The sequence below is a fragment of the Zonotrichia albicollis genome, chromosome 29 (assembly GCF_047830755.1).
Source record: "Zonotrichia albicollis isolate bZonAlb1 chromosome 29, bZonAlb1.hap1, whole genome shotgun sequence".
Lineage (NCBI taxonomy): Eukaryota > Metazoa > Chordata > Aves > Passeriformes > Passerellidae > Zonotrichia > Zonotrichia albicollis.
Genome location: NC_133847.1, coordinates 2,002,749 through 2,023,047, shown reverse-complemented (window position 1 = coordinate 2,023,047; position 20,299 = coordinate 2,002,749). Strand labels below are relative to the sequence as shown.

General features: G+C 49.6%; 1 protein-coding gene and 1 long non-coding RNA gene across 4 annotated transcripts in view; one reads left to right on the top strand and one right to left on the bottom strand.

The window, feature by feature from the left end:
• Positions 1-406: 406 nt before the first annotated feature.
• MBD3 (methyl-CpG binding domain protein 3) lies at positions 407-17,909 on the top strand. 3 transcript variants are annotated; one of them, XM_074528494.1, is made up of 8 exons: positions 407-483; positions 4,645-4,701; positions 6,757-6,916; positions 8,953-9,090; positions 12,045-12,135; positions 13,006-13,183; positions 14,755-14,952; positions 16,029-17,909. In XM_074528494.1, the coding sequence occupies exons 1-7, from the start codon at positions 428-430 to the stop codon at positions 14,945-14,947; spliced, it is 873 nt and encodes a 290-aa protein (XP_074384595.1). In that variant the 5' UTR covers positions 407-427; the 3' UTR covers positions 14,948-14,952; positions 16,029-17,909. The 3 variants fall into 3 exon arrangements, with proteins under 3 accessions (XP_074384595.1, XP_074384596.1, XP_074384597.1); XM_074528495.1 differs by lacking the exon at positions 407-483 and adding an exon at positions 612-862 and having other exon boundaries at positions 16,029-17,905; XM_074528496.1 differs by lacking the exons at positions 407-483; positions 4,645-4,701 and adding an exon at positions 612-862 and having other exon boundaries at positions 16,029-17,905.
• LOC141725333 (uncharacterized) overlaps positions 13,181-20,299 on the bottom strand; it is a 14,719-nt gene continuing 7,600 nt past the window's right edge. The window contains exon 3 of the long non-coding RNA XR_012577192.1: positions 13,181-13,304. This is a non-coding gene — a long non-coding RNA (uncharacterized LOC141725333). The remainder of the gene's footprint in view (positions 13,305-20,299) is intronic.

Below are 20,299 nucleotides of genomic sequence, written 5' to 3'. Positions count from 1 at the left end.
ACAGCAGCTGGGATTCAGGTGCTGGCTGGTGTCTCATTCCCAAAGCTGGGGTTCCCAGGTGGCCGTTCCTCGGCACACACCTCTCCTGGCGGTACCACAGCTGGGAATTTGCCACTGCAGCTGCAGTAGGTGTTGGTTTACACGCTGTCCTGAAAAACTTTTCATTGCTTTGTCTTCACTCCAGTTCCTCGTGTGCAGATTTCCTCCTTTTTTTTTTTGTTGTGTTTTTTGTTGTTGTTGTTGGGTTTTATTGAGCGGGTTTTTTTAGTATGCTTCTGTTGCACGGCACGAACCCCGACCCCCCGGGGCCAGCCCCAGGGCGGGGGCCGGTTCTCCCCGGGGGTCCGGGCGGGTCCGCAGCCCAGGGCGCGGGGCGGGGCCGGGGGTCGCGGGGCCGCCAGTGCGGCCGGGGCGGGCGCGGGGGAAGATGCCCAAAGCGGTGCTGCCGGGACACCGGGGGGGCACGCGGCGCTCGGCGCTGGGGTAAGGCCGGCACCGTGCGGGTGCGCCGGGGGAGCGGGGCTGGCACGGGGGGGGCACCACGCGGGGGCGGCGGGGGGAGGGACTATATGCGGGCGGAGGGATCCGGGCGCGGCGGGCGGTGGGAGGCGGCTCGGTGGGTGGAAGGGGCGGGCGGAGGGAGCGGCGCGCACCGGACGGCGGGAGCGGGGCCAGGGCCGGGACCGGCACCGGGAGCGCAGCGGGAGCGGGACGAGCCGGGCCGCGGCGCCGCCTCCCGGGGGCACCGGGAGCGCAGAAGGGCCGGCGGCGGCAGGAGAGCGCGGCGGCCGGGAGGAGCCGGCGGGAGGCGGCCGGAGCCAGGCGGGAGCGGGCCGGGAGGAGCCGCCATGGAGCGGAAGAGGTGGGAGCGCTCGGCGGGGCCGCCCCGGGCGCGGGGGGCCGGGCCGGGGCTGCAGCCACAGGTGGAGGGGAAGGGAGCGGGGAGCCGGCCCGGGGCGGCCGCGGGGGGCCGGGGATGCTCGGCCCCCCTCAGGGATCGGGGAGCGCCGTGAGGAGCCCCCGCGTCCCCTCAGAGCGGCTCCTGCCCCGCGGGCACTCCGGGTTCTTTATTCTCGAAGGAGCAGCGCGGGGGGTGCTCCTCCTTCCCCGGGGCTCGCTCCGCTGCCCTCTGGGTGCGCTCGGGGATTGCGGGGAGGGAGCCCGGGCTGCTGGCGGTGCTGGCCCCGGGGCGGGTCGGGATGCGCCTTGCCGGGAGTGTGGCTGCGGGGGGAGCGCACGGCCCCGGAGCTGGAGGGGTGCTATTTATAGCCCTGCATGGCTCATATGGCTGTAGGTGGCCATATGGATCCTCCCCGCACCCACGAGGCCCCCGCGGGCTGAGGTGTGAAACTCGCGTCCAGCGGGAGCTGCGAACGCAGCAGGAGCTGTCCCTGTGTCCTCACCTGGCCCTGCCTGTCGGGAAAATCCAAACCCTCAACTTCTGCCTCTGACACAGGATCCTCACAGCACGGTTTGGTTTGGGAGGGACCTTGAAGCCCATCTCATCCCACCCTGCCATGGGTAGGGACACATTCCACTGGACCGGGTGGCTCCCAGCCCCGTCCAGCCTGGCCTTGGACACTTCCAGGGGTGGGACAGACACAGCTTTAGCTCCAGGTTTCATTTTTAGAATCAGGTTATGGTTGTGAGAAAAGGGGAGTGAACCAGAAAGTGCCATCCTCGAGAACGTGAAGCCGATTCTGCTGCTGCAGCTCGGAGGCTGAGGGCAGGATGAGACCACCAGCAGCAGCTGAAAGCTTCAGAGATTCTGTTTGTCCCAGAACTTGTTTGTTAAGTTGCAGTGTCGGAGATGAACCTTAAAAAAAGGGGAAGAGAGGATAAGTAGCATATTTTCATTCCCAAATTATGATGGGTTTTCCCTTTGTATCAATTTGGACAGAGATCAAAGGTAGAATAGAGCTTTGTTGCGCTAATTTTTGGTTTCTGTTGCATTTTGCATTACCTCAGAGTGGCAAATGCAGGTGTGGCAGTTCAGTAATACCTGTGGGACTTCTGCCTGTTGTTTACCTGGGCGATTGTTCTGTCCAGCTCCCAGGCACGTACAGATGCAGGGAGGGTTTGTGGAAAACTCCCTGTGAGATGTGTTTGAGCCAGTCTCTGGCTGGAAATTCCATCTTCCTCCAGGTCTGAGTGCCTGGACAGGTTTTTACAGCCAGTCCTCGAACCTCATCCTTAGGAGGGTTTTGGCTGAGAGGGTGGGCTGGATTTGGAGTGAGCAGAAGTGCAGGGATGGAGGATTGCAGGAAGAAAATCTAGTCAGGGATTTTGTCAAAGTGGCAGGTTGTCTTTGAGGAGAGTTCTGGCTCTCTTCAAACTCGGGGTTCTCACATGAGGGAAGGAGAATTTAGTGCTGCTTTGTGGGGCTTTTTTTCTGCAGAGCGTTTTTCTCCTGAAGGTTTGATGGCCAAGTGTCAGAAATTTGGGATCACTGTTGGTTTGTGCCTCAGGATGTTGACATCACTGTGCTGGGAAACTTCACACTCTTGTGTGAAACTTATTTTGTTGAGAATTCCTTACCTTTGCAGCACAAATGTAAAAAGTTGGAAGGGAATGTTTTTAACACTCCTCCAAATATATTTTGATCAGTACAATCTTTTCCAGAAAAAATTGTGGAGCAAAATGCTTTCACGGAGTCTGTGCTTTGCTTTTCCTCTGTTGCTCTGGTTTGCCTGCAGGGAAGCTCATAATTTCTCATATGAGAAGGAAACAGCCTCAAGTTGCACCAGGGGACTTTTAGGTTGGGTATTAGAGAGATTTTTTTCATGGAAGGGATTAGAACAGGCTGCCCGGGGCAGTGGTGGCGTCATCATCCCTGGAAATATTCAAAAAACATGTGGATGTGACACTTGGGGACATGGTTTAATGGTGAACATGGTGGTGATGGTTGGATCTGATAAGCTTAAAGGTCTTTTCCATCCTTAACAATTCCATGATGCCTGAATTGAGCCGTGCAAAATCATCTGGTTGTAATTGTGTTTGCCCCGGTGTTACAGAGCTGCCATTTGGGCTCTCCTTTAGGGATGTGATGCTTCTGGAAATCTGGGGAGATTTTGTGTGTCTCCAAGTGCTTTGTTTGGAGTTTTTGGGGGGGTTATTTTTGGTATGGTTGGAGTTCAAGTTGCTGAATGAAGACCCCCCCCCTGTTGTCCTGTGGGGACATCATCCCTTGGCACAGCCCCACGGGGATGGGGCCAGGTCAGGTCCCCAGGGCTGCTCCCTGGGGTGGGGCTGTGGCTGTGTAGGGTTGTGGGGTGCTCTGTGGCACCTGGATGTGTCACCCCCTGGCCCGGTGTGGTTTTCATGGCCGTGCCAGCCCATGCCAGGGTGGCCCAGCTGAGTGTGGGACCCCGGGGCAGGGCTGGCTGTGGGTGCTGCATCCAGGGGTGACTGGGGGTGCTGTGACAGAGGTGCTGGCACTGTAGTCGTGCAGTGTCACCCTCACAGGGAGACGGGATCTCCTGCAGCTCTCCAGGAGCCCCCGGTACCGGGATTTGCCTGGAGCAGAGCTGGGGAGAGGAGTGAGGGAGGGAGCAAGAAGGAGAATCGTTTTGTGTTCTTCCCTTGCCCCTCCAGCGAGGACACAAGGCTCTGAGTGTCTGCTCTCAGTGCCCCGTTTTCCTGGGCTGTCCCTGCCTCCATTCCTTCCAGAGGCAGGCGGTGGCTGGCTTTGCTCAGGGTTTGGTGGTTTGTTTTTTTTTTTTTTTTTTTTGCCTTTTGTCCCTCGCTTCCCAAGTTGTGCAGATCCTGTGCGGGCTAAATGGGAGAGCGGAGGGGAGGAGACTCAGATGAGGGAGGAGGGGAGAGGGCCTGGGCAGCCGCTCTCTCCTTAAGGATATAAGGCAGGAAACAAAGGCTGAGCTGCACATGGAGAGCAGGGACACCTGGCCCTTCAATGGGCTGCCCCGAACGGGCTCAATCTGCCCGCAAAAGTCTGGGAATGAGAGCCGGGGGTGGCTGCGGTGGCTCCGGCAGCCAGGTCTGTTTTGTTAGCGAGAACCAGGCGGCCCAAGCGAATAAAGCCCCGGAGCTGGTGATGGACGAGCGTGGCAAATCCTTTGCAAGTTGTAAACTCCTCTGCAGCTCGGCCTTTCACACAGGGGGCTGTGGCACAGCCTCATTTGGGAGCTCAGGATCAATCCGGGCCCTCAGCGTCACTGCCTGAGGGTGTTACAGAGCAGAGGTTGGGCTTTGCAGCTTTGTACCAAAATGTCTCGTTTCTGGGCCTCTTTGTGCAAAACCAGGAGTGCAGGAGGAGCAGAAGGAGGTAAATTCTGTATTTTGTGACGTTTAAAGTCACTTTAACAGCGCTCAGAGTTCTGTGGTACCGGGGGTGTTTCTGTGTGTCCTGGTGTGCATCAGGAATCCCGCTCGAGTTTTGGGTTCCTGTGGCTCCCCCCACACCTCTGACCCTCCCAGGTGTGTGTAGGTGCCCCAATGTCCTGCATGGTCCTGCCAGAGGGTCCCCAGGAGCTCCAGGGCACCCCATCCCTTCCTGTCTCAGTTCCCTGTCACCTTTTCTCATAGCTTTGCTCCCTGGCCTGCTGTTGTCCCAGAGACCCTGGGGATGATCCTGCCTTTTGCAAGACCTAATCAGAATAAAAGTTTTTCTTCTGAACATTTCAGTGCTTTTCCTTTGGGCCAAGCTTCCCCAGGAAGAGACAGGACTCTCAGTCATTTCAGGTGGGTTTTTTGAGACTCTGAGCAGCTTTTCAGTTCTTCCTTGCAGAATGACCACAGCACATAGTAAACACACAGAGATGAAGGGCTCTGTTCACTTAAAATCCTGTCTTTGACTGTACTGACTGTTCTGGAAGTTACTCTGCACTTTAATGCATTATTTTTAAACCTGCTAAGACACTAAACCCTAAATTAGAGCAGCAGATCTTGGAAGAGGAAGCAGTGCCATGTTCTTCGTGTAGCAGGAGCTTTTCTTCCTGGCTTCACTGGCAGCAACAGCCCTGCCCTAAAGCTGCTGAGTTGGTTATTCCTCTCTCTGGATTGAGGCAAATAACTGCCTTTTGAGTTTGAAAAAGTTATTCATGAATTTTGGGCTGGACACAGCCTCTGTTCCTTGGTCCTGCTCTGTGTTGTGTCCTGGCCCAAGTGCAGCTCCACAGGGAGCTGAGGAATAACCAGTGGGGAGTGTTTCCTCCTCCTCCCCTGGCCTCCAAAGATGGATTATTTTCCTCAGCTGGTTCATTTGTGTGAGCAGTGGTGGTGGCAGGGAGGAGATCCAGGCAGGATAAGCAGCTTGGGAGCAGTTGGAGCCAGGAGCTTCCTCAGCAGATGCCGTGTGGGATCACCACAACCTTTCAGACTTAACTCCTTCCAGAGACTTTTCCTAATTTCAGTTTCAGTGTAATTTATATTCAATTGATCTCAGTTTTTGGAGACCTTTTAATACTTGGGTACTTTCTGGGTTTCTTTTTTTTTAATCTATTTTTTTCACGCACAGCCTGACTTAACCTAATTGCTTTGTCACTGTCCTATACCAGAAATTCTCTGCTCATGCTGGTTTTCCCCTTATAAAGCTTCAGGGCAGGAGACAATATGTGAACATTGACTTTTCCTTTTGTTTTGTTGTTGTTAAGACCTTGGTAAGGCTATCAGTATCTCACCAGTGTGAGATAAGGGGGTAACTGGCATTTTTGGTCTTAAAATGCCTTCCAGCCCATTAACCTGTAATAGTGGGATGGATATACAGGGAATGAGCTTCTCCTGGATGTGAACTAGGGCTGAATATGCAAGTTGCAAAGCAGAGAAAACCAGAAGTAATTGACAGAATAAAGAGGTGTTGTTATGATGCTTAGTGAAAAGGTGAAAAATACTTGGTGCTTATTGTCTTTACAGTCCTACACTGCAGCCATTACACAGTAGCTTATTGTTACTTTATGAATAAAAAAATAGCTTATGTTGGATTGTTAAAAAAAAAAAATCCCCCAAAAAACCAAAACAAAACAAATCCCAACAACAACCAGAAAAAAAAAAACACCCAAACAAACAAATAAAAACCAAACAAAAAAAAACCTCCTCAAAACACAAACTAAAACAAAAAATACAACAAAACCCCAAAGAAAACATCAGTAAGAATTTGGAATAATTTATGCCTGCTCTCCAGGTTGAGTCTTTGTGGAAACCCAGGTGTTACAGAAGAGTCTCTCTTCCCTTTTGCCATTAATGGAAAGTTTTACAAGGTTTTGACGTTTATCTTTGCATCACTTTGGATTCTTTGCTTTGCAGCTTGTCAGTAGTTAACTTCTGGTTTTCTCTTTTTCTGAAGTCTTCAGGGTGCTACAAAAGACATAGAATCAAACCTGAATGTGCTGTTCAAGGCGCAGGGAGAGCAGACAAGGAGCATTTTTGGTGCTGGTCAAATGCAAGAGTCCTGAGAGAAGAAATTATACTTGAAAATGTGCATTTACTATGAGAGACAGCTGAATGAAAAGTGCATCTGTGCTGAGATCTCCCTTGATGGTTATTGTGTGCATTATGCTACGTTTGTTTATCTGATCTGAATCTTCCTCTTGACATACAAAACCATTTTAACTTAATTTGTGTGTTCCACATGAGAAGCAGTTAATATGAAAACATTTCAAAGCTGAACGTCAGCTCCATTCTGCAAAGTCCAGCCTGTGTTTTTGAGCATGGCAATCAAACCCCTCCCTGCTGAGGTGCAGAGGAGGTGCAGGGGGTGGGGGTGTGCCCGGGGGTGGACACCTGGTGTGTTTCTTGCAGCCCCAGTGGGAAGAAGTTCCGCAGCAAGCCGCAGCTGGCACGGTACCTGGGCAGCTCCATGGACCTGGGCACCTTCGACTTCCGCACGGGCAAGATGCTGATGAACAAAATGAACAAGAACAGGCAGAGGATGCGCTACGACTGCTCCAACCAGGCCAAAGTAAGAGAGGGAGAGGCTCTGCTGCTCCCCCTCCCTGCTGAGGAGCTGCCAGAGCAGCCTGGGAGAGAAGGGAGAATGCAGCAGTTCAGAGCTGGAGTGTGAATTGGAGCTGTGTCAGAGCAGCTCTGCTGGTGGGGGTTGGACAAATGCTGCTCCCAGGGGGTTGGTGCTGGGGAGGAGAGTTGTGGCACTGCTCAGTCTCCTGTGGAGGAGGGCAGGGAAGAGACTGTCACCTTCCTCAGTTCCCAGCACAAGACAGGCATTGCCCTGTGGGAATGAGTGCAGAGGAGCCCCTCTGCTCTGAGCCAGCCTGGCACAGCTGGGCCTGCTCACCTGGACAGGAGAAGGCTCCAGGGACACCTCAGAGCCCCTTTTGGGGCCTGCAGGGGCTCCAGGAGAGCTGCAGAGGGACTGGGGACAAGGCCTGCAGGGACAGGACACAGGGAATGGCTCCCACTGCCACAGGGCAGGGCTGGGTGGGAGATTGGGAATCAGGAATTGTGGAATCCATGCCTGGAATGGATTTCCCAGAGCAGCTGGGGCTGCCCCTGGATCCCTGGCAGTGCCAAGGCCAGGCTGGGCAGGGCTGGGAGCAGCCTGGGACAGTGGGAGGTGTCCCTGCCATGGCAGGGGTGGCACTGGATGGGCTTCCCTTCCAATCTAAACCATTCCAGGATTCTGTGATCCCCTCCCTGCAGTGTGAGCTCACCTCCTCCAGCACAATCTGCCCCAGAGCCCCACGTTGCTGGAGCTGTGCAGCAGCTCTGCCCTGCCCTGGCCTTTGGAGAGGAGAGGAGGGGTTTGGGTCCACAGGGGTGAGGTCAGCTCTGTGCTGCTGCCCCAGCTTTGGCACTGATGGAAGGGGAGGTGGCATTTGGGGCAAAAAGCCTGAGAGGGAGGAGGACTGTGAGGTCTATTTGTATAACAAAATAAAAGATTCTCTAGCTGCTAATTCAGATTGTTGAGGTGTCAGGATGGCAGTGTCAGGCTCCCTGTCTGGATTGATTGTCCCAACTCATTCCTCAGGATCTTCATCAGATGCTAAAATCCTTCCCAGAACCCAGCAGCTGCTGTGTATGCACCTAAACACTGAATGTGGAAAAGGCACAATTCTTATTTCTGAAATACATCAGCCAGTCAAGGATCATCTTCACGAGAGTGCTGGGAACATTTCTTACACTCCTGGTGCTGCAGGGATATTTTGAGACCTGCCTTGAGGCAGAGAGCAGCAGCTCACACACCTCTCAGGCTAAAAATTCTGCCCAGAACTCTCAATAAATGTACAAATGTTATCACTGGCTTCTGCAAGGATTAGCACCCAGATGGTTCAGAATTATATTTGTCCTGAATACATCTTTTCTACATCTCATGAATAAATCTGTGAGGCAGACACAGCGTTTGCATCCCTGAGAACAAAGCGTGTCCTAGAGCCATTCCAAGAGTTGTGTGTTGGATTTTGGGAATGAGGAGCAGCCTTCCTATGCTTCCCCTAACAGAAAATGCAGTCCTGTAGTGCAAAATTGATTATGAGCTGCATTTAAAAGCTGAGCTTTGTTCAGAACCAAAGGTAAAAAAAGGGATTCAGCTTTCAGTGGTGTTGGTTTGTTTATTGGTCACAACTGGATTTAGAAGGAATGGTTTGGAGTGGTTTCTGGATTCAGAAATCAGCCTCTAAATCCCTGCTTGTAATTTTTTTATTTATTACAAATATTATGTTGTAATCCTCTCTTTTAGTGATTACACATGGTTTGTTCTGACTCCTAAAATCATTTAAAATGGGAGTAAAACTGATGTGTGTGAGCTCACATGGGAGGAGGCTGCTATGCTAAACAGAATGAGTGGAAAACTTTGATAGGTCTAAGGCAAGATTTGAATTTAGTTATGTATTTTTAGCAACCTAACTTGTATAACTTGAGATTAGACAAGATTTGAAGCCCAGGAACTGTTCCCTGCTGCACTTCTTTGTGGCTGTAGTAGCATTTTAGCAATCTGAAAACATTTTTGTGGCTTTCTCCTTTTCTTTTTGTGTGAAACAGGGCAAGCCTGATTTGAACACAGCCCTGCCTGTGAGACAGACAGCCTCCATCTTCAAACAGCCTGTCACCAAGATCACAAACCACCCCAGCAACAAGGTGAAGAGTGACCCCCAGAAAGCTGTGGACCAGCCCAGGCAGGTAAGGCTGAGAAACTCCTGGATTTCCTACTGGGAGGATCCCAAAATAATCTGCTTTAATTTTGTGATGCTAAACAAATGCTCCCTGGCAATTCCTGATGTCTGGCATTTCAGAATTCAGAAAAATCTGCTGTTTCAGAAGCAGTGGCTTGCAGTGCTCCCAGTTCTTAAAATCAGAACAAATCCCATTCCCAGTCTCTAGTTATGGACTCTGCACACTGGGATTTACAAACTGCAGCCTTTGCTTGGATCCCAATTCTGTTGTAGCTAAACCTGCATTTCCTTCATGCTGAAATTAAGTATTATCTGCAAAATTATTCAGACATTGTAGCCACTTCAGAGGACACTTGGGTTTAGAATCACTGTCAAATGTTGCAGTTGTGTAAGAATTCCATGTTCCATTAAATCCTTGATCCATTAAATCCTTGTTCCTGCAGGGATCACATCCACTGTGGTGTTTGTTGCAGTGCAGGGGACTGTACATTGCTAAGAGTAAACTCTGCCAGTATAAGATCATAAATTCACTTAGAATCTTATTGTTAATCCAAAATCAAAATGTTTTTCTTACCATAATGTGTATTAGCAAGCAAGAGAACACACCAAAATTAAAGGAAAGGATGCTCAGGACAAGGGAAGGTAAAATAAGCTTTATCTGTTGGAGCACTGAAAACCTTTTCTGAAAACTTCAAAAACCACTTTTTGAAGGCAGATTTTAAGAATTTAATAAACCCAGTTCAACTTAGAACCAGAACCTCCAGATGTGAGATAGAACTTATTTGAAATGGGTGGTTTTTTGGTGGTTGAGGTGGGTTTTTTGTTTTTTAAGCAGATTGGCAAGGTCTCACCATGGTTTTTTGGGGAAGCAGATCCTGTATGTTCACAGTGTTGTTGCTACTCCTGCAGCTTTTATAGTTAAGGCAATAAAAAAGAACACTAAAGATAAAATACCCTCTCCCAGTTCTGAGCTGGATTTGTGTTCCTCTTTAAGATATTTTACTGGATTGCAGAATATTTTGACATTTTCTCAGCAGATTCCAGATGTTTCTGCAAAATTTGAAAGCAGTGCCAAGTCCCATCATGCACTGGCTTAAAAATCCCAGAATTCTTGGGGGCTGGAAGGGATCTTAAAGATGATCCCATTTCACCCTCCCACCATGGGTAGGGACACCTTGCACTATCCCAGGTTCTATTTGAATTTCTACCACATCACACATTCAGCTTTTTAAACCTGGGGAAAGCCTGTGACTCAAAATCTGGTAAAGGAGAGACATGGGGGAAAGGACCAAACAGAAGGAAGAAAATAATACTTTACCTTGAACACAGTCCTTGCATTCCTTAACTTTCTGTGGGATATGTAGGAGAGAAATAGGGTGCAGACAAGGCTATCTCACACTGTGGGCTTGCAGCTGAAAATCAGCCAGCCTGGCCTTGTTCTGCAGCTCAGAGCATTGGAAGTTCCAGGCCCTGCAAGAGAAGAGAGTTTTCCAAGGCAGCAAAATGGGAGAGAGGAGTTGTAGGGCTGTGTTGGAGCCCTGGCTGCTGAGAATTTCAGACTTTCTGTGCTGCCAGGCACTGACCCCCAAGATAACACTGCACTGACCTGGGGCTGTGGAGAAGCTTCCAAAACTGAATGATAGAACTGGGATTGTGGATGTGGAGTTTGAATAGAAGTGAGTGATATCACAGGGTGGAAACTTAGAGTTGAAGGTTTTAGAATATAGTAATATATATAAAGCACAATGGAGATTTTAGGGCAGAGGCTGGTCCTTTTTCTCCTCCTTCCTTCCCCTTTCCTTCCCCTTTCCTTCCCCTTTCCTTCCCCTTTCCTTCCCCTTTCCTTCCCCTTTCCTTCCCCTTTCCTTCCCCTTTCCTTCCCCTTTCCTTCCCCTTTCCTTCCCCTTTCCTTCCCCTTTCCTTCCCCTTTCCTTCCCCTTTCCTTCCCCTTTCCTTCCCCTTTCCTTCCCCTTTCCTTCCCCTTTCCTTCCCCTTTCCTTCCCCTTTCCTTCCCCTTTCCTTCCCCTTTCCTTCCCCTTTCCTTCCCCTTTCCTTCCCCTTTCCTTCCCCTTTCCTTCCCCTTTCCTTCCCCTTTCCTTCCCCTTTCCTTCCCCTTTCCTTCCCCTTTCCTTCCCCTTTCCTTCCCTTCCCCTTTCCCTTCCCTTTCCCTTCCCTTTCCCTTTCCTTTCCTTTCCTTTCCTTTCCTTTCCTTTCCTTTCCTTTCCTTTCCTTTCCTTTCCTTTCCTTTCCTTTCCTTTCCTTTCCTTTCCTTTCCTTTCCTTTCCTTTCCTTTCCTTTCCTTTCCTTTCCTTTCCTTTCCTTTCCTTTCCTTTCCTCTTTCCTCTTTCCTCTTTCCTCTTTCCTCTTTCCTCTTTCCTCTTTCCTCTTTCCTCTTTCCTCTTTCCTCTTTCCTCTTTCCTCTTTCCCCTCTCCTCTCCTCTCCTCTCCTCTCTTTTCCTTCTCTCTTCCTTCTCTTCAATGGGTTTGGGTGGTTTTGTGTAATTGAATAAAAAAGTTCACATTATGAGCCATGGGTTGGTTGTTTATTGGGTAAAAAGTAAAAATAATTTAGGTGTCATTTCTTAATTGGGTAGTTTATCCTTACCTTGTAGAGAGAGATAGGGTTCCATTTTTAGTTTGTTGGACTGAAGTGCTGTAGAACTCAGGGTTGGTGAGACTGTAACATAGATAAGAACTGATAAACATCTGAGTCCCAACAAGAAATGCCATCTCACACATTTAATCCCAGCCCTGGCAAAAAGAAGTTAAGGCTTGACAGGGCTGATTGGCAGTGAGGATTGTTCCTGCTGCTGTTGGAGGTGGCAGATCCATCCCTTCTGTGGTAAATCCACATTAAATGTCCTCAGCCCTGCTGTTCCCTGTCTGCACAGGAGGCAGGGACTGTGTGGAGCTGTCAGTGCCACTCCTGGTTGTACCAATGACCTCCTGCTTTGTCTGCAGCTCTTCTGGGAGAAGAAGTTGAGTGGCCTGAATGCCTTTGACATTGCAGAGGAGCTGGTGAAGACAATGGACCTTCCCAAGGGGCTGCAAGGTAACCAGAGGGTGCCCTTCACCCAGGGCTGGCATCTGGCCCCTGGCAGGGGGAGTGAAGGTGCTGGGGGTGAGCTCCTGTTGCCAGGGCCTGGCAGGGCTGTGCCCATCCTGCTGCAGCAGGAGCTGTGCTGCTGCCTGGGCTCCCAGTGCCCTTTGTTCTGAGGGCACATTGAAGCAAAGCCTCTCTGCCTTTTGGGGATTCATTTTCCAGAAACAGCAGAGCATCCCAGATTGCTGTTTGGGTTTGGGTTGGGAAGGATCTCATCCAGTGCCAGCCCTGCCATGGCAGGGACACCTCCCACTGTCCCAGGCTGCTCCCAGCCCTGCCCAGCCTGGCCTTGGGCACTGCCAGGGATCCAGGGGCAGCCCCAGCTGCTCTGGGAAATCCATTCCAGGCATGGATTCCACAATTCCTGATTCCCAATCTCCCACCCAGCCCTGCCCTGTGGCAGTGGGAGCCATTCCCTGTGTCCTGTCCCTGCAGGCCTTGTCCCCAGTCCCTCTGCAGCTCTCCTGGAGCCCCTTCAGGCCCCAAAAGGGGCTCTGAGGTGTCCCTGGAGCCTTCTCCTGTCCAGGTGAGCACCCCCAGCTCTCTGAGCCTTGTTCAAGCAGAATGGAAACATCCTCCTTTCCCAGTTTGGTGATTTCTATTATCTTTTTGGTTCTAACAATGAGGAACTGCTCTAAGTTTCAATACCCTCAGAGAGCTGCAGAGGTGCTGTTAAAAGCATTTAGCTCTGAGATTTATGTCATGTGAGCTTTCCAACTGACAGCCTGTGCTTTGCCATTAAAATTTCATTCCCATTGTCCTGATTTCCTGCTCCCTGCCTGGGGCAGTGCTGCTCATGGATTTCCCTCCCCCTTGCAGGGGTTGGCCCTGGCTGCACAGATGAGACTCTGCTCTCTGCCATCGCCAGTGCCCTGCACACCAGCACCATGCCCATCACTGGGCAGCTCTCTGCAGCTGTGGAGAAGAACCCTGGGGTCTGGCTCAACACCTCCCAGCCTCTCTGCAAAGCCTTCATGGTGACTGATGAAGATATCAGGTAGGAGCTGGAAATAGCACTTGCTGTTCTGGAGCGAGGTTCCTCGTGCTCAACCAGTGCTTTGCTGTTCTTTCTGAGTGTCTGATGGAACACTGTGCCTTGGGAATTCGCTGGAATGGCTCTGGAGCAAGAGAGGAGACAAAAGTAGTTACATGAAGCTCTGTCATGTGCTTAAATCCCACTGTTTTTTATTTTGGCCATGCTCAGTTTCTCTGCAGTTTCAGGCTTATGTTTGCTTTTTATGTCAAGTTTCCTTTTATTACAAAAGTGAGGTGGGGGAGCCTCAACTGAGGCACCTCTGAGCAGAGATGGCATTGGAGAAACCCTGTACAGGACGATAGCATTCTCTTCACCTTCCTCTGTGTCAGTAAATGAATTAAATAAAACTTATGGATTGCCCATACCCAAGTCATACCTGCTGACAGGGAACAAGGTGCAGAGATGGCATTGGAGAAATCCTGTACAGAGGGATTAGATTCTCTTCACCTTCCTCTGTGTCTGTAAATGAATTAAATATAATTTGAACAAGGTGCAGAGATGGCATTGGAGAAATCCTGTATGTGGGATTGCATTCTCTTCACTTTCCTCTGTGTCAGTAAATGAATTAAGTAAAATTTCAGGATTGACCATGCCCAAGTCATGCCTCGTGTGACAAGGAACAAGGTGCTGAGATGGCATTGGAGAAATCCTGTACAGTGATTTGGGAGGTGGCATTGGAGAAATCCTGTATACAGGGGGATTGCATTCTCTTCACCTTCTTCTGTGTCTGTAAATAAATTAAATAAAATTTCTGGATTGACCAAGCCCAAGCCATGCCTGCTGACAGGGAACAAGGATGCAGCTGATTCTGCTATAGGTTGCTGTAGTAATTAAATATTGTTAAATCAGGATTGGTCAAACTCAGCTTTAAGCTTTTAATGGAGAACTGACTATACCAAAGGCCTGCAGCATGCAATTTGCATTCATTAAGTGTTTAAAGGCAGTCCTTGCTTTGACTGCTTGATAAATCTTTTGGAATTGCAGGATGATTTTTCTGGGCCTGATTGAGACATAAATGGCCAGGAAAAACAGTGTTTGTAACTTTGATGTCCTGTGGCTGAGCTGAAATAGGAGCCCCATGAGCCACTGGTTGTTGATCACTTCTTTGCTGTGCTTTGACTTCTTAGGGTTGGGACTCAAAAGGAAAATGAGCAGAAAGAAATGGCCTGAAACTTAATTTCCTCCAGTCACATTTTTGAAAGTCTGTGCAGGGTAGGCTGACTTTAGATATTAGTAGCAGGAGTTAAAAATCAGCATTAGGCTGCTAAAAAGTTGGCTGCTAGATTAGCCAAACTTCAGCCCGAAATCAACAGGTCCATGACACATAATATAAATACTGAAGAAATTTTTAAAGTGTTTTTCATCTTCAGTCAGAGTACAATGCCAGGTGGGGTTTTTTGGGTTTTTTTTTGTTAAACAATGGAGTTCTTAGAGGGCTTTTCCAGTCCATGCTTTGATATTGGAGGATTGGGGACTCTTCCCTTGACAGGGGCAGCCCTGGGGCTGATGTTGGGTGTCCCTGTGTTGGGCAGGAAGCAGGAGGAGCTGGTGCAGCAGGTGAGGAAGAGGCTGGAGGAGGCCCTGATGGCTGACATGCTGGCCCACGTGGAGGAGATTGCCAGGGATGGGGAGCCTCCCTCGGAGAAAGAAGGAGCAGAGGAGGAAGGAGAAGAAGAAGAGGAGGAGGAGGAGCAGGACCATGACCAGGAGATGGAAAATGTATAGTCCAGGTGGGTGATTGTGCTGTGTCTCACCTTAACACTGGGGGCAGGAAGGTTGTCAGGAGGAACCTTAAATATTGATGAATTTTCACTTTTTAGCCTGGAGTTTGAAAGGTGTGGGGACTTTGGGTCAGGAATGGGGGAGGTGGGAGTGAGACCCCACCTGCAGAGCTGCCCCAGGAGGACGTGGGGCTGCTGCAGCCAGGCCAGAGGAGCCACGGAGATGCTGCCAGGGCTGGAGCCCCTCTGCTCTGAGCCAGCCTGGCACAGCTGGGCCTGCTCACCTGGACAGGAGAAGGCTCCAGGGACACCTCAGAGCCCCTTTTGGGGCCTGAAGGGGCTCCAGGAGAGCTGCAGAGGGACTGGGGACAAGGCCTGCAGGGACAGGACACAGGGAATGGCTCCCACTGCCACAGGGCAGGGCTGGGTGGGAGATTGGGAATCAGGAATTGTGGAATCCATGCCTGGAATGGATTTCCCAGAGCAGCTGGGGCTGCCCCTGGATCCCTGGCAGTGCCCAAGGCCAGGCTGGGCAGGGCTGGGAGCACCAGGAGGGACTGAGGGAGCTGGGGGAGCTCAGCCTGGAGAAAAGGAGGCTCAGGGCTCAGCCCCAGTTGTGTCTCAGCCTGTCTCCATAGGAAAGGTTCTCCAGCCCTAAGATCAACGTAGTGGCCTCCTCTGGAGCCTCTGAGACAAGAATCAAGGATGTGGTGGGGGAAAAAAGGAACTTTTTAGGATGAATATCCTTTGAAGGGAATGGGGATTTCAGGTGGGAGGAAGATTGATTTTGTTTAGCAATCCTTGAAGCCTGAGATTGATTATAATGTGCAATCTGCTTGGCCTTTGGGAGATCCCATCTTTTATCTGGGCTCTTTTTTCCTTTTTCCCCTATCAGCAGCAGTAGCAGTATTTGGACAGTGAATACCTTGAATTCCTTTCTGCTCTAGAGGTCTGGCAGGAGCCAGAACAAACTGAGTACTGCAGGTGAAACCCAGGAGTGTGTTAAGACAGTGGGATTTCTCCTTTTAAGAAAAGCTACAAAAATTCTTTTTGAGTTACAAAGTCTTTTGTTTTTCCTCTTTCAGGGAGTTCCATCTAAGAATTCCCAGTATAAACCCATTCAGCAGGGTCAGCACAAGCATTCACAGAGCCAAGAGTGCACCATCAGTCCAACTGTACCCCAGAGCCTTTGGATGGACTTCAGGAAACATGGAAGCTGATGGTTCATTCACTGCAGGGGAGTTCTGCAGATGGAACTTGACTAAACTCTACTCCCCTTCCTTTTTCTACAGGAGTAGGGTGATTGGGAATGCAAAAGTGGGAGGGGATAAAGAATATCAATGGTGGGAGGGAAAATCCGAGGAACTGAATTTGCTGGCTCTTTTTTTTTTGGGTTTTTTTTTTGGTATTACTTTTTGTGGGTCAGTGCTGGGTGATACATTTTTAAGCTTTTCTATCAAAGTACTTTTAATGACCCACAGAAACACTTTTCTCTCTAACCCAAGGGAGGGAGATGCTGTTTCACTCCTTGGCTACTCTGCTGTGGGCTACCTGTTTGTACCTGACTGTAGGGAGGTCATTTCATGTTGTGGATGGTTCATTCCATGTGTGAGTTGCTGTTTCCTCACAAGACCACATTGGTCTTGCAGGTGTTTGGAAGTGCAGGCTCAGAGCTGAGCTGCCAGTGCCTCTCCCACCTGGGCTGGCTGAGGAGGGGAAGCTGCACTCGAGGACTTGGGCTGCCAGCTCTGGGCATTGGCTCTTTGGTTATTCCACACCACAGTTTGGATCCAAGCTCTGTGTGTCCAGACATTTGCCTCCAAGACTCTGTTCACAATATACCCAACCTGAGGTATATTTTACTTTGGTTTAAGTCCAGTCAGAAGGACTTTCTCAACTGGGGATGGAAGGATGACTCATTTCTGACTGATAATGAGGAAAACTTCCTCCTTTTTCTCTTCTGGTGCCAAGAACCTGCCCTCTGTTCCTCAGTGTGGAGGGAAGGGGATCCATTCCAACAGGTGTGGCTACACACCTGCTTTTGTGTGCAGTAATGTTCTGACCTCTTTAAAAAAAAAAAAAAAGGTAAAAGGTTGATTTTTCTATAATTGATATCTAAAAAAAGGAATTTAAAGCTTTTTATTAAGTATTGAATCTTTCTTATTTGCATGTGCAGTGAGGTGACCAGCATTTTGTGTCAACAATTGGACTGATGTGAAACCTGCCTTAATGTGTTTCTAAATATTGGGCTTCACCATGGGTACCTTGATTGATCCCTCAGTCTCTTCCAGTACATCTTTGAGCATTTTGGGGTAACTTGTGGCTAAAAATGGATTTCTCTGGGAAGGGAGACAAGGAGAGGGGAGGAAGATGAGAGCTGATAGCTTGGGGAATGTGTTGACTGGGTTGCAGAATTATTTTAGTCTTAGGGTATCCATTGCATAACCGTGCGTGGACGTCTCTGCTGAGAGAACACTACAGGGTGGTGCATGAAATACTGTGCCACCAACCTATTGTATGAGTTGTTGGTATCCCAAAACTTGGGGAAGAAAGTAGCTCCCAGAGCCTTTATTGTGTGAGAAAGATTAGCAGGGACAGCCAGGGGCCAGGGAATTGCCTTTGGGAGTAGTGCAGCTTAGTGATCCCTGAAAAATATCCCATGCCAAAGTGATTGATCCTTTATTCACTCTTTTCTTAAAGGTTTGAAAACACAAAATTGGTCGATATTGCTCATTTGAGTACTGCAAGGAGACTGAATTGTACTTTGCTGATGCTGTGCCAGGTGCTGCTTTGGGAAGCTTTACCTGGCACTGCAGGCAGCCACCATTATTTTCCTTTCTGAACAGTCTGTTACAGTTACTACTCTGTAAATCTGTCCTCTTGTAAGTCATGGTGTTGAATTAAATGTTTCTCACAAAGAAGAGGTTCCTCTGGTCTGCCTCAAGCCCTGCCTGGAGTTTTGTGCTCTGCCCTTTCCCTTTCTCCCAATGGAGATGCTCTGGGGGTTCACTTGGGGGCTCCAGTCTGAGATTTGGATCTGGACATCTGGAGCCTGGCAGAGGGGAACATGGAGGGAAACTTGTGCAAAGCAATTCAATCTTCTGCAGAATCCTCTCCTGTGTCCCCAGCAAGGGAGAGGCTGCCAGGGTGTCCCATCTCTTGGGCAGGTTGCTGATAAAGTCACAGAGTTAAGGTGGGGAAAGATCTTTTAGATAATAAAGTCCAACCATCAGCCCAGCACCGCCACATTCACCACTACACCCTGTCCCCAGGTGTCACATCCACACTGCTTCTGAGCACCCCAGGGATGATGGCTCCACCACTGCCTTGGGCAGCCTGTGCCAGGGCTGGACAGCCCTTTCTGGGGGGAAAAAACCCAAAAAATATATCCCTAATATCCAATCTAAACCTTCCTGGCTCAGCCTGAGTCTGTTCCCATGTGTCCCTTTGAATCTCAGCTCCAGCAGTTCATATCCCACCCCAGAGCTGTGACCAGGGCAGTCCTACTCTGACACTGGCTCTTTGAAAACCTGTGTAATATCTGGTGATGTCTTTATCTGCTTTTACTTGGATCTAAACACACCACTGAGGCACCATACCACAGGTGATTGAGTGTTGACACTCATATTTTGATGCACTGAATATCAATTTAAATTGCTGCCAATTGTTTCATCCTCCCCCACCCCTTTCCCAGTTCTCTTTCCTTCAGTGTACAAAGTTTATGATGTTTTCATTGAAATGGAGGAGTTGCTTGTGCAAAGTGCCAAAAAAGGACCTGGGACTCCTCTCACAGCCAGAGAAAGTGAAATAACTTGACCTGCTTACCAAGATGAGGAAATGAAGTGTTTGTTTTCACTGACCATGATGTGTTTCGTGTTGCTGCAATAACAACTGGATTAGTTTGTGTTATCTCAGCCCTGGACGTGACTGACGGGCATGAAGTGTCTGCCATCACCAAATCTATCCCCAGGGTGGAGAAAGCACCTGCTTGGAGGTACAACTTGTTAGGCAGATGATTAGTAAATAATGTACTTAAGAGCAATGAGTGGAATTGAGGCAATGCTTATATTTCATTAATTAATATTCTCTTCAGCATAGGGTGTTGATGGCTACAGTTTTTTCCTTTCCACTTTGTTTTACAAAATTCAAGATTTAAAGGGAATGTCATTTTCCTGCTGTTTGGGGAGTGTTATTTTTCCTGAATTCTAGCTGGATTAAATTTTGTGCAAACCATAGAATGAATTGGAATGGATATTGGTGCAGTCTGGGTTTGGCCAGCAGAGCTCTTGGAGGTGGTTCTGCCCAGGAAAAGTTGGCTCAGTTCACATCTGAAATTGAGCTTGCTGAACTGGCTGTTGAGCAAGGAAAGGGAGGAGTTTTCTTGCTTGTAAACTCAGCCCAGCAGGAAGAGCAGAGAGTCAGGGATGACATGGCTGGACTCTGGGAGTGCAGGCCTGTCCAACCCTGCCTGGGGAGGCTCTGATGCCATGGCTGCAGTTTGGGGTGGAAAGGGCCTAAAGCCCACCCAGTGCCACCCCTGCCATGGCAGGGACACCTCCCACTGTCCCAGGCTGCCCCAGCCCTGCCCAGCCTGGCCTTGGGCACTGCCAGGGATCCAGGGGCTGCTCTGGGCACCCTGTGCCAGGGCCTGCCCACCCTGCCAGCCAGGAATCCCTTCCCAATATCCCAATATTAAATTCTCATTGCTGCTCTGTGGGATGTGAATGAAGCAGGACTCCTGAGTCATTGCCTTTGTCTTGCTTTAAGGAGGGACCATTCTGTCTGGGCTGATTGTCCTGGTCCTTGGAAAGAGTGTGGGATAATGTGTTTAAAGGGGGAGGAGGCAGGAGAATGCTTAATGGAGAAAAAGGAAGTTTTTTGGTAATAACTCTCCAGTCAGGAAATCCTGGTTATTTGGGATTATGTGCATAAGAACAATCTCCAAGAGTCCAGATGCCCATGCAAATAGTTGGATAATTCCACTTCTTCCTATCACATAAATGCATATTCCTCACTGTTGTCACTCTGAACAGGAATTTCTGCATCTGCTGGAATTGCTCCAGACTTTGGGGTCGATTGAGGATCCCAGTGTTGCCTATTTTACCTTCCTGCTTTAATGAAACACAGCCATGGGAAGGTGGTGTCCTAATTCTGCAGCACAGAAAATAATGTCCTCTATGGGCTGTAGTGAGCTAAAAATTGGGATTTGTTCTCAGATTAGCAGGGATCAACTTGAATTAATGAGGGAAAACCTTTCTCCCCCTCCTCCTCAGGCTGATCCCGTGAGTAGCTGGAGTGTAGGAGAGAACAGCACAGAACAGTGTGTGCTAAATGGTATTTACAGTGACAGAACATT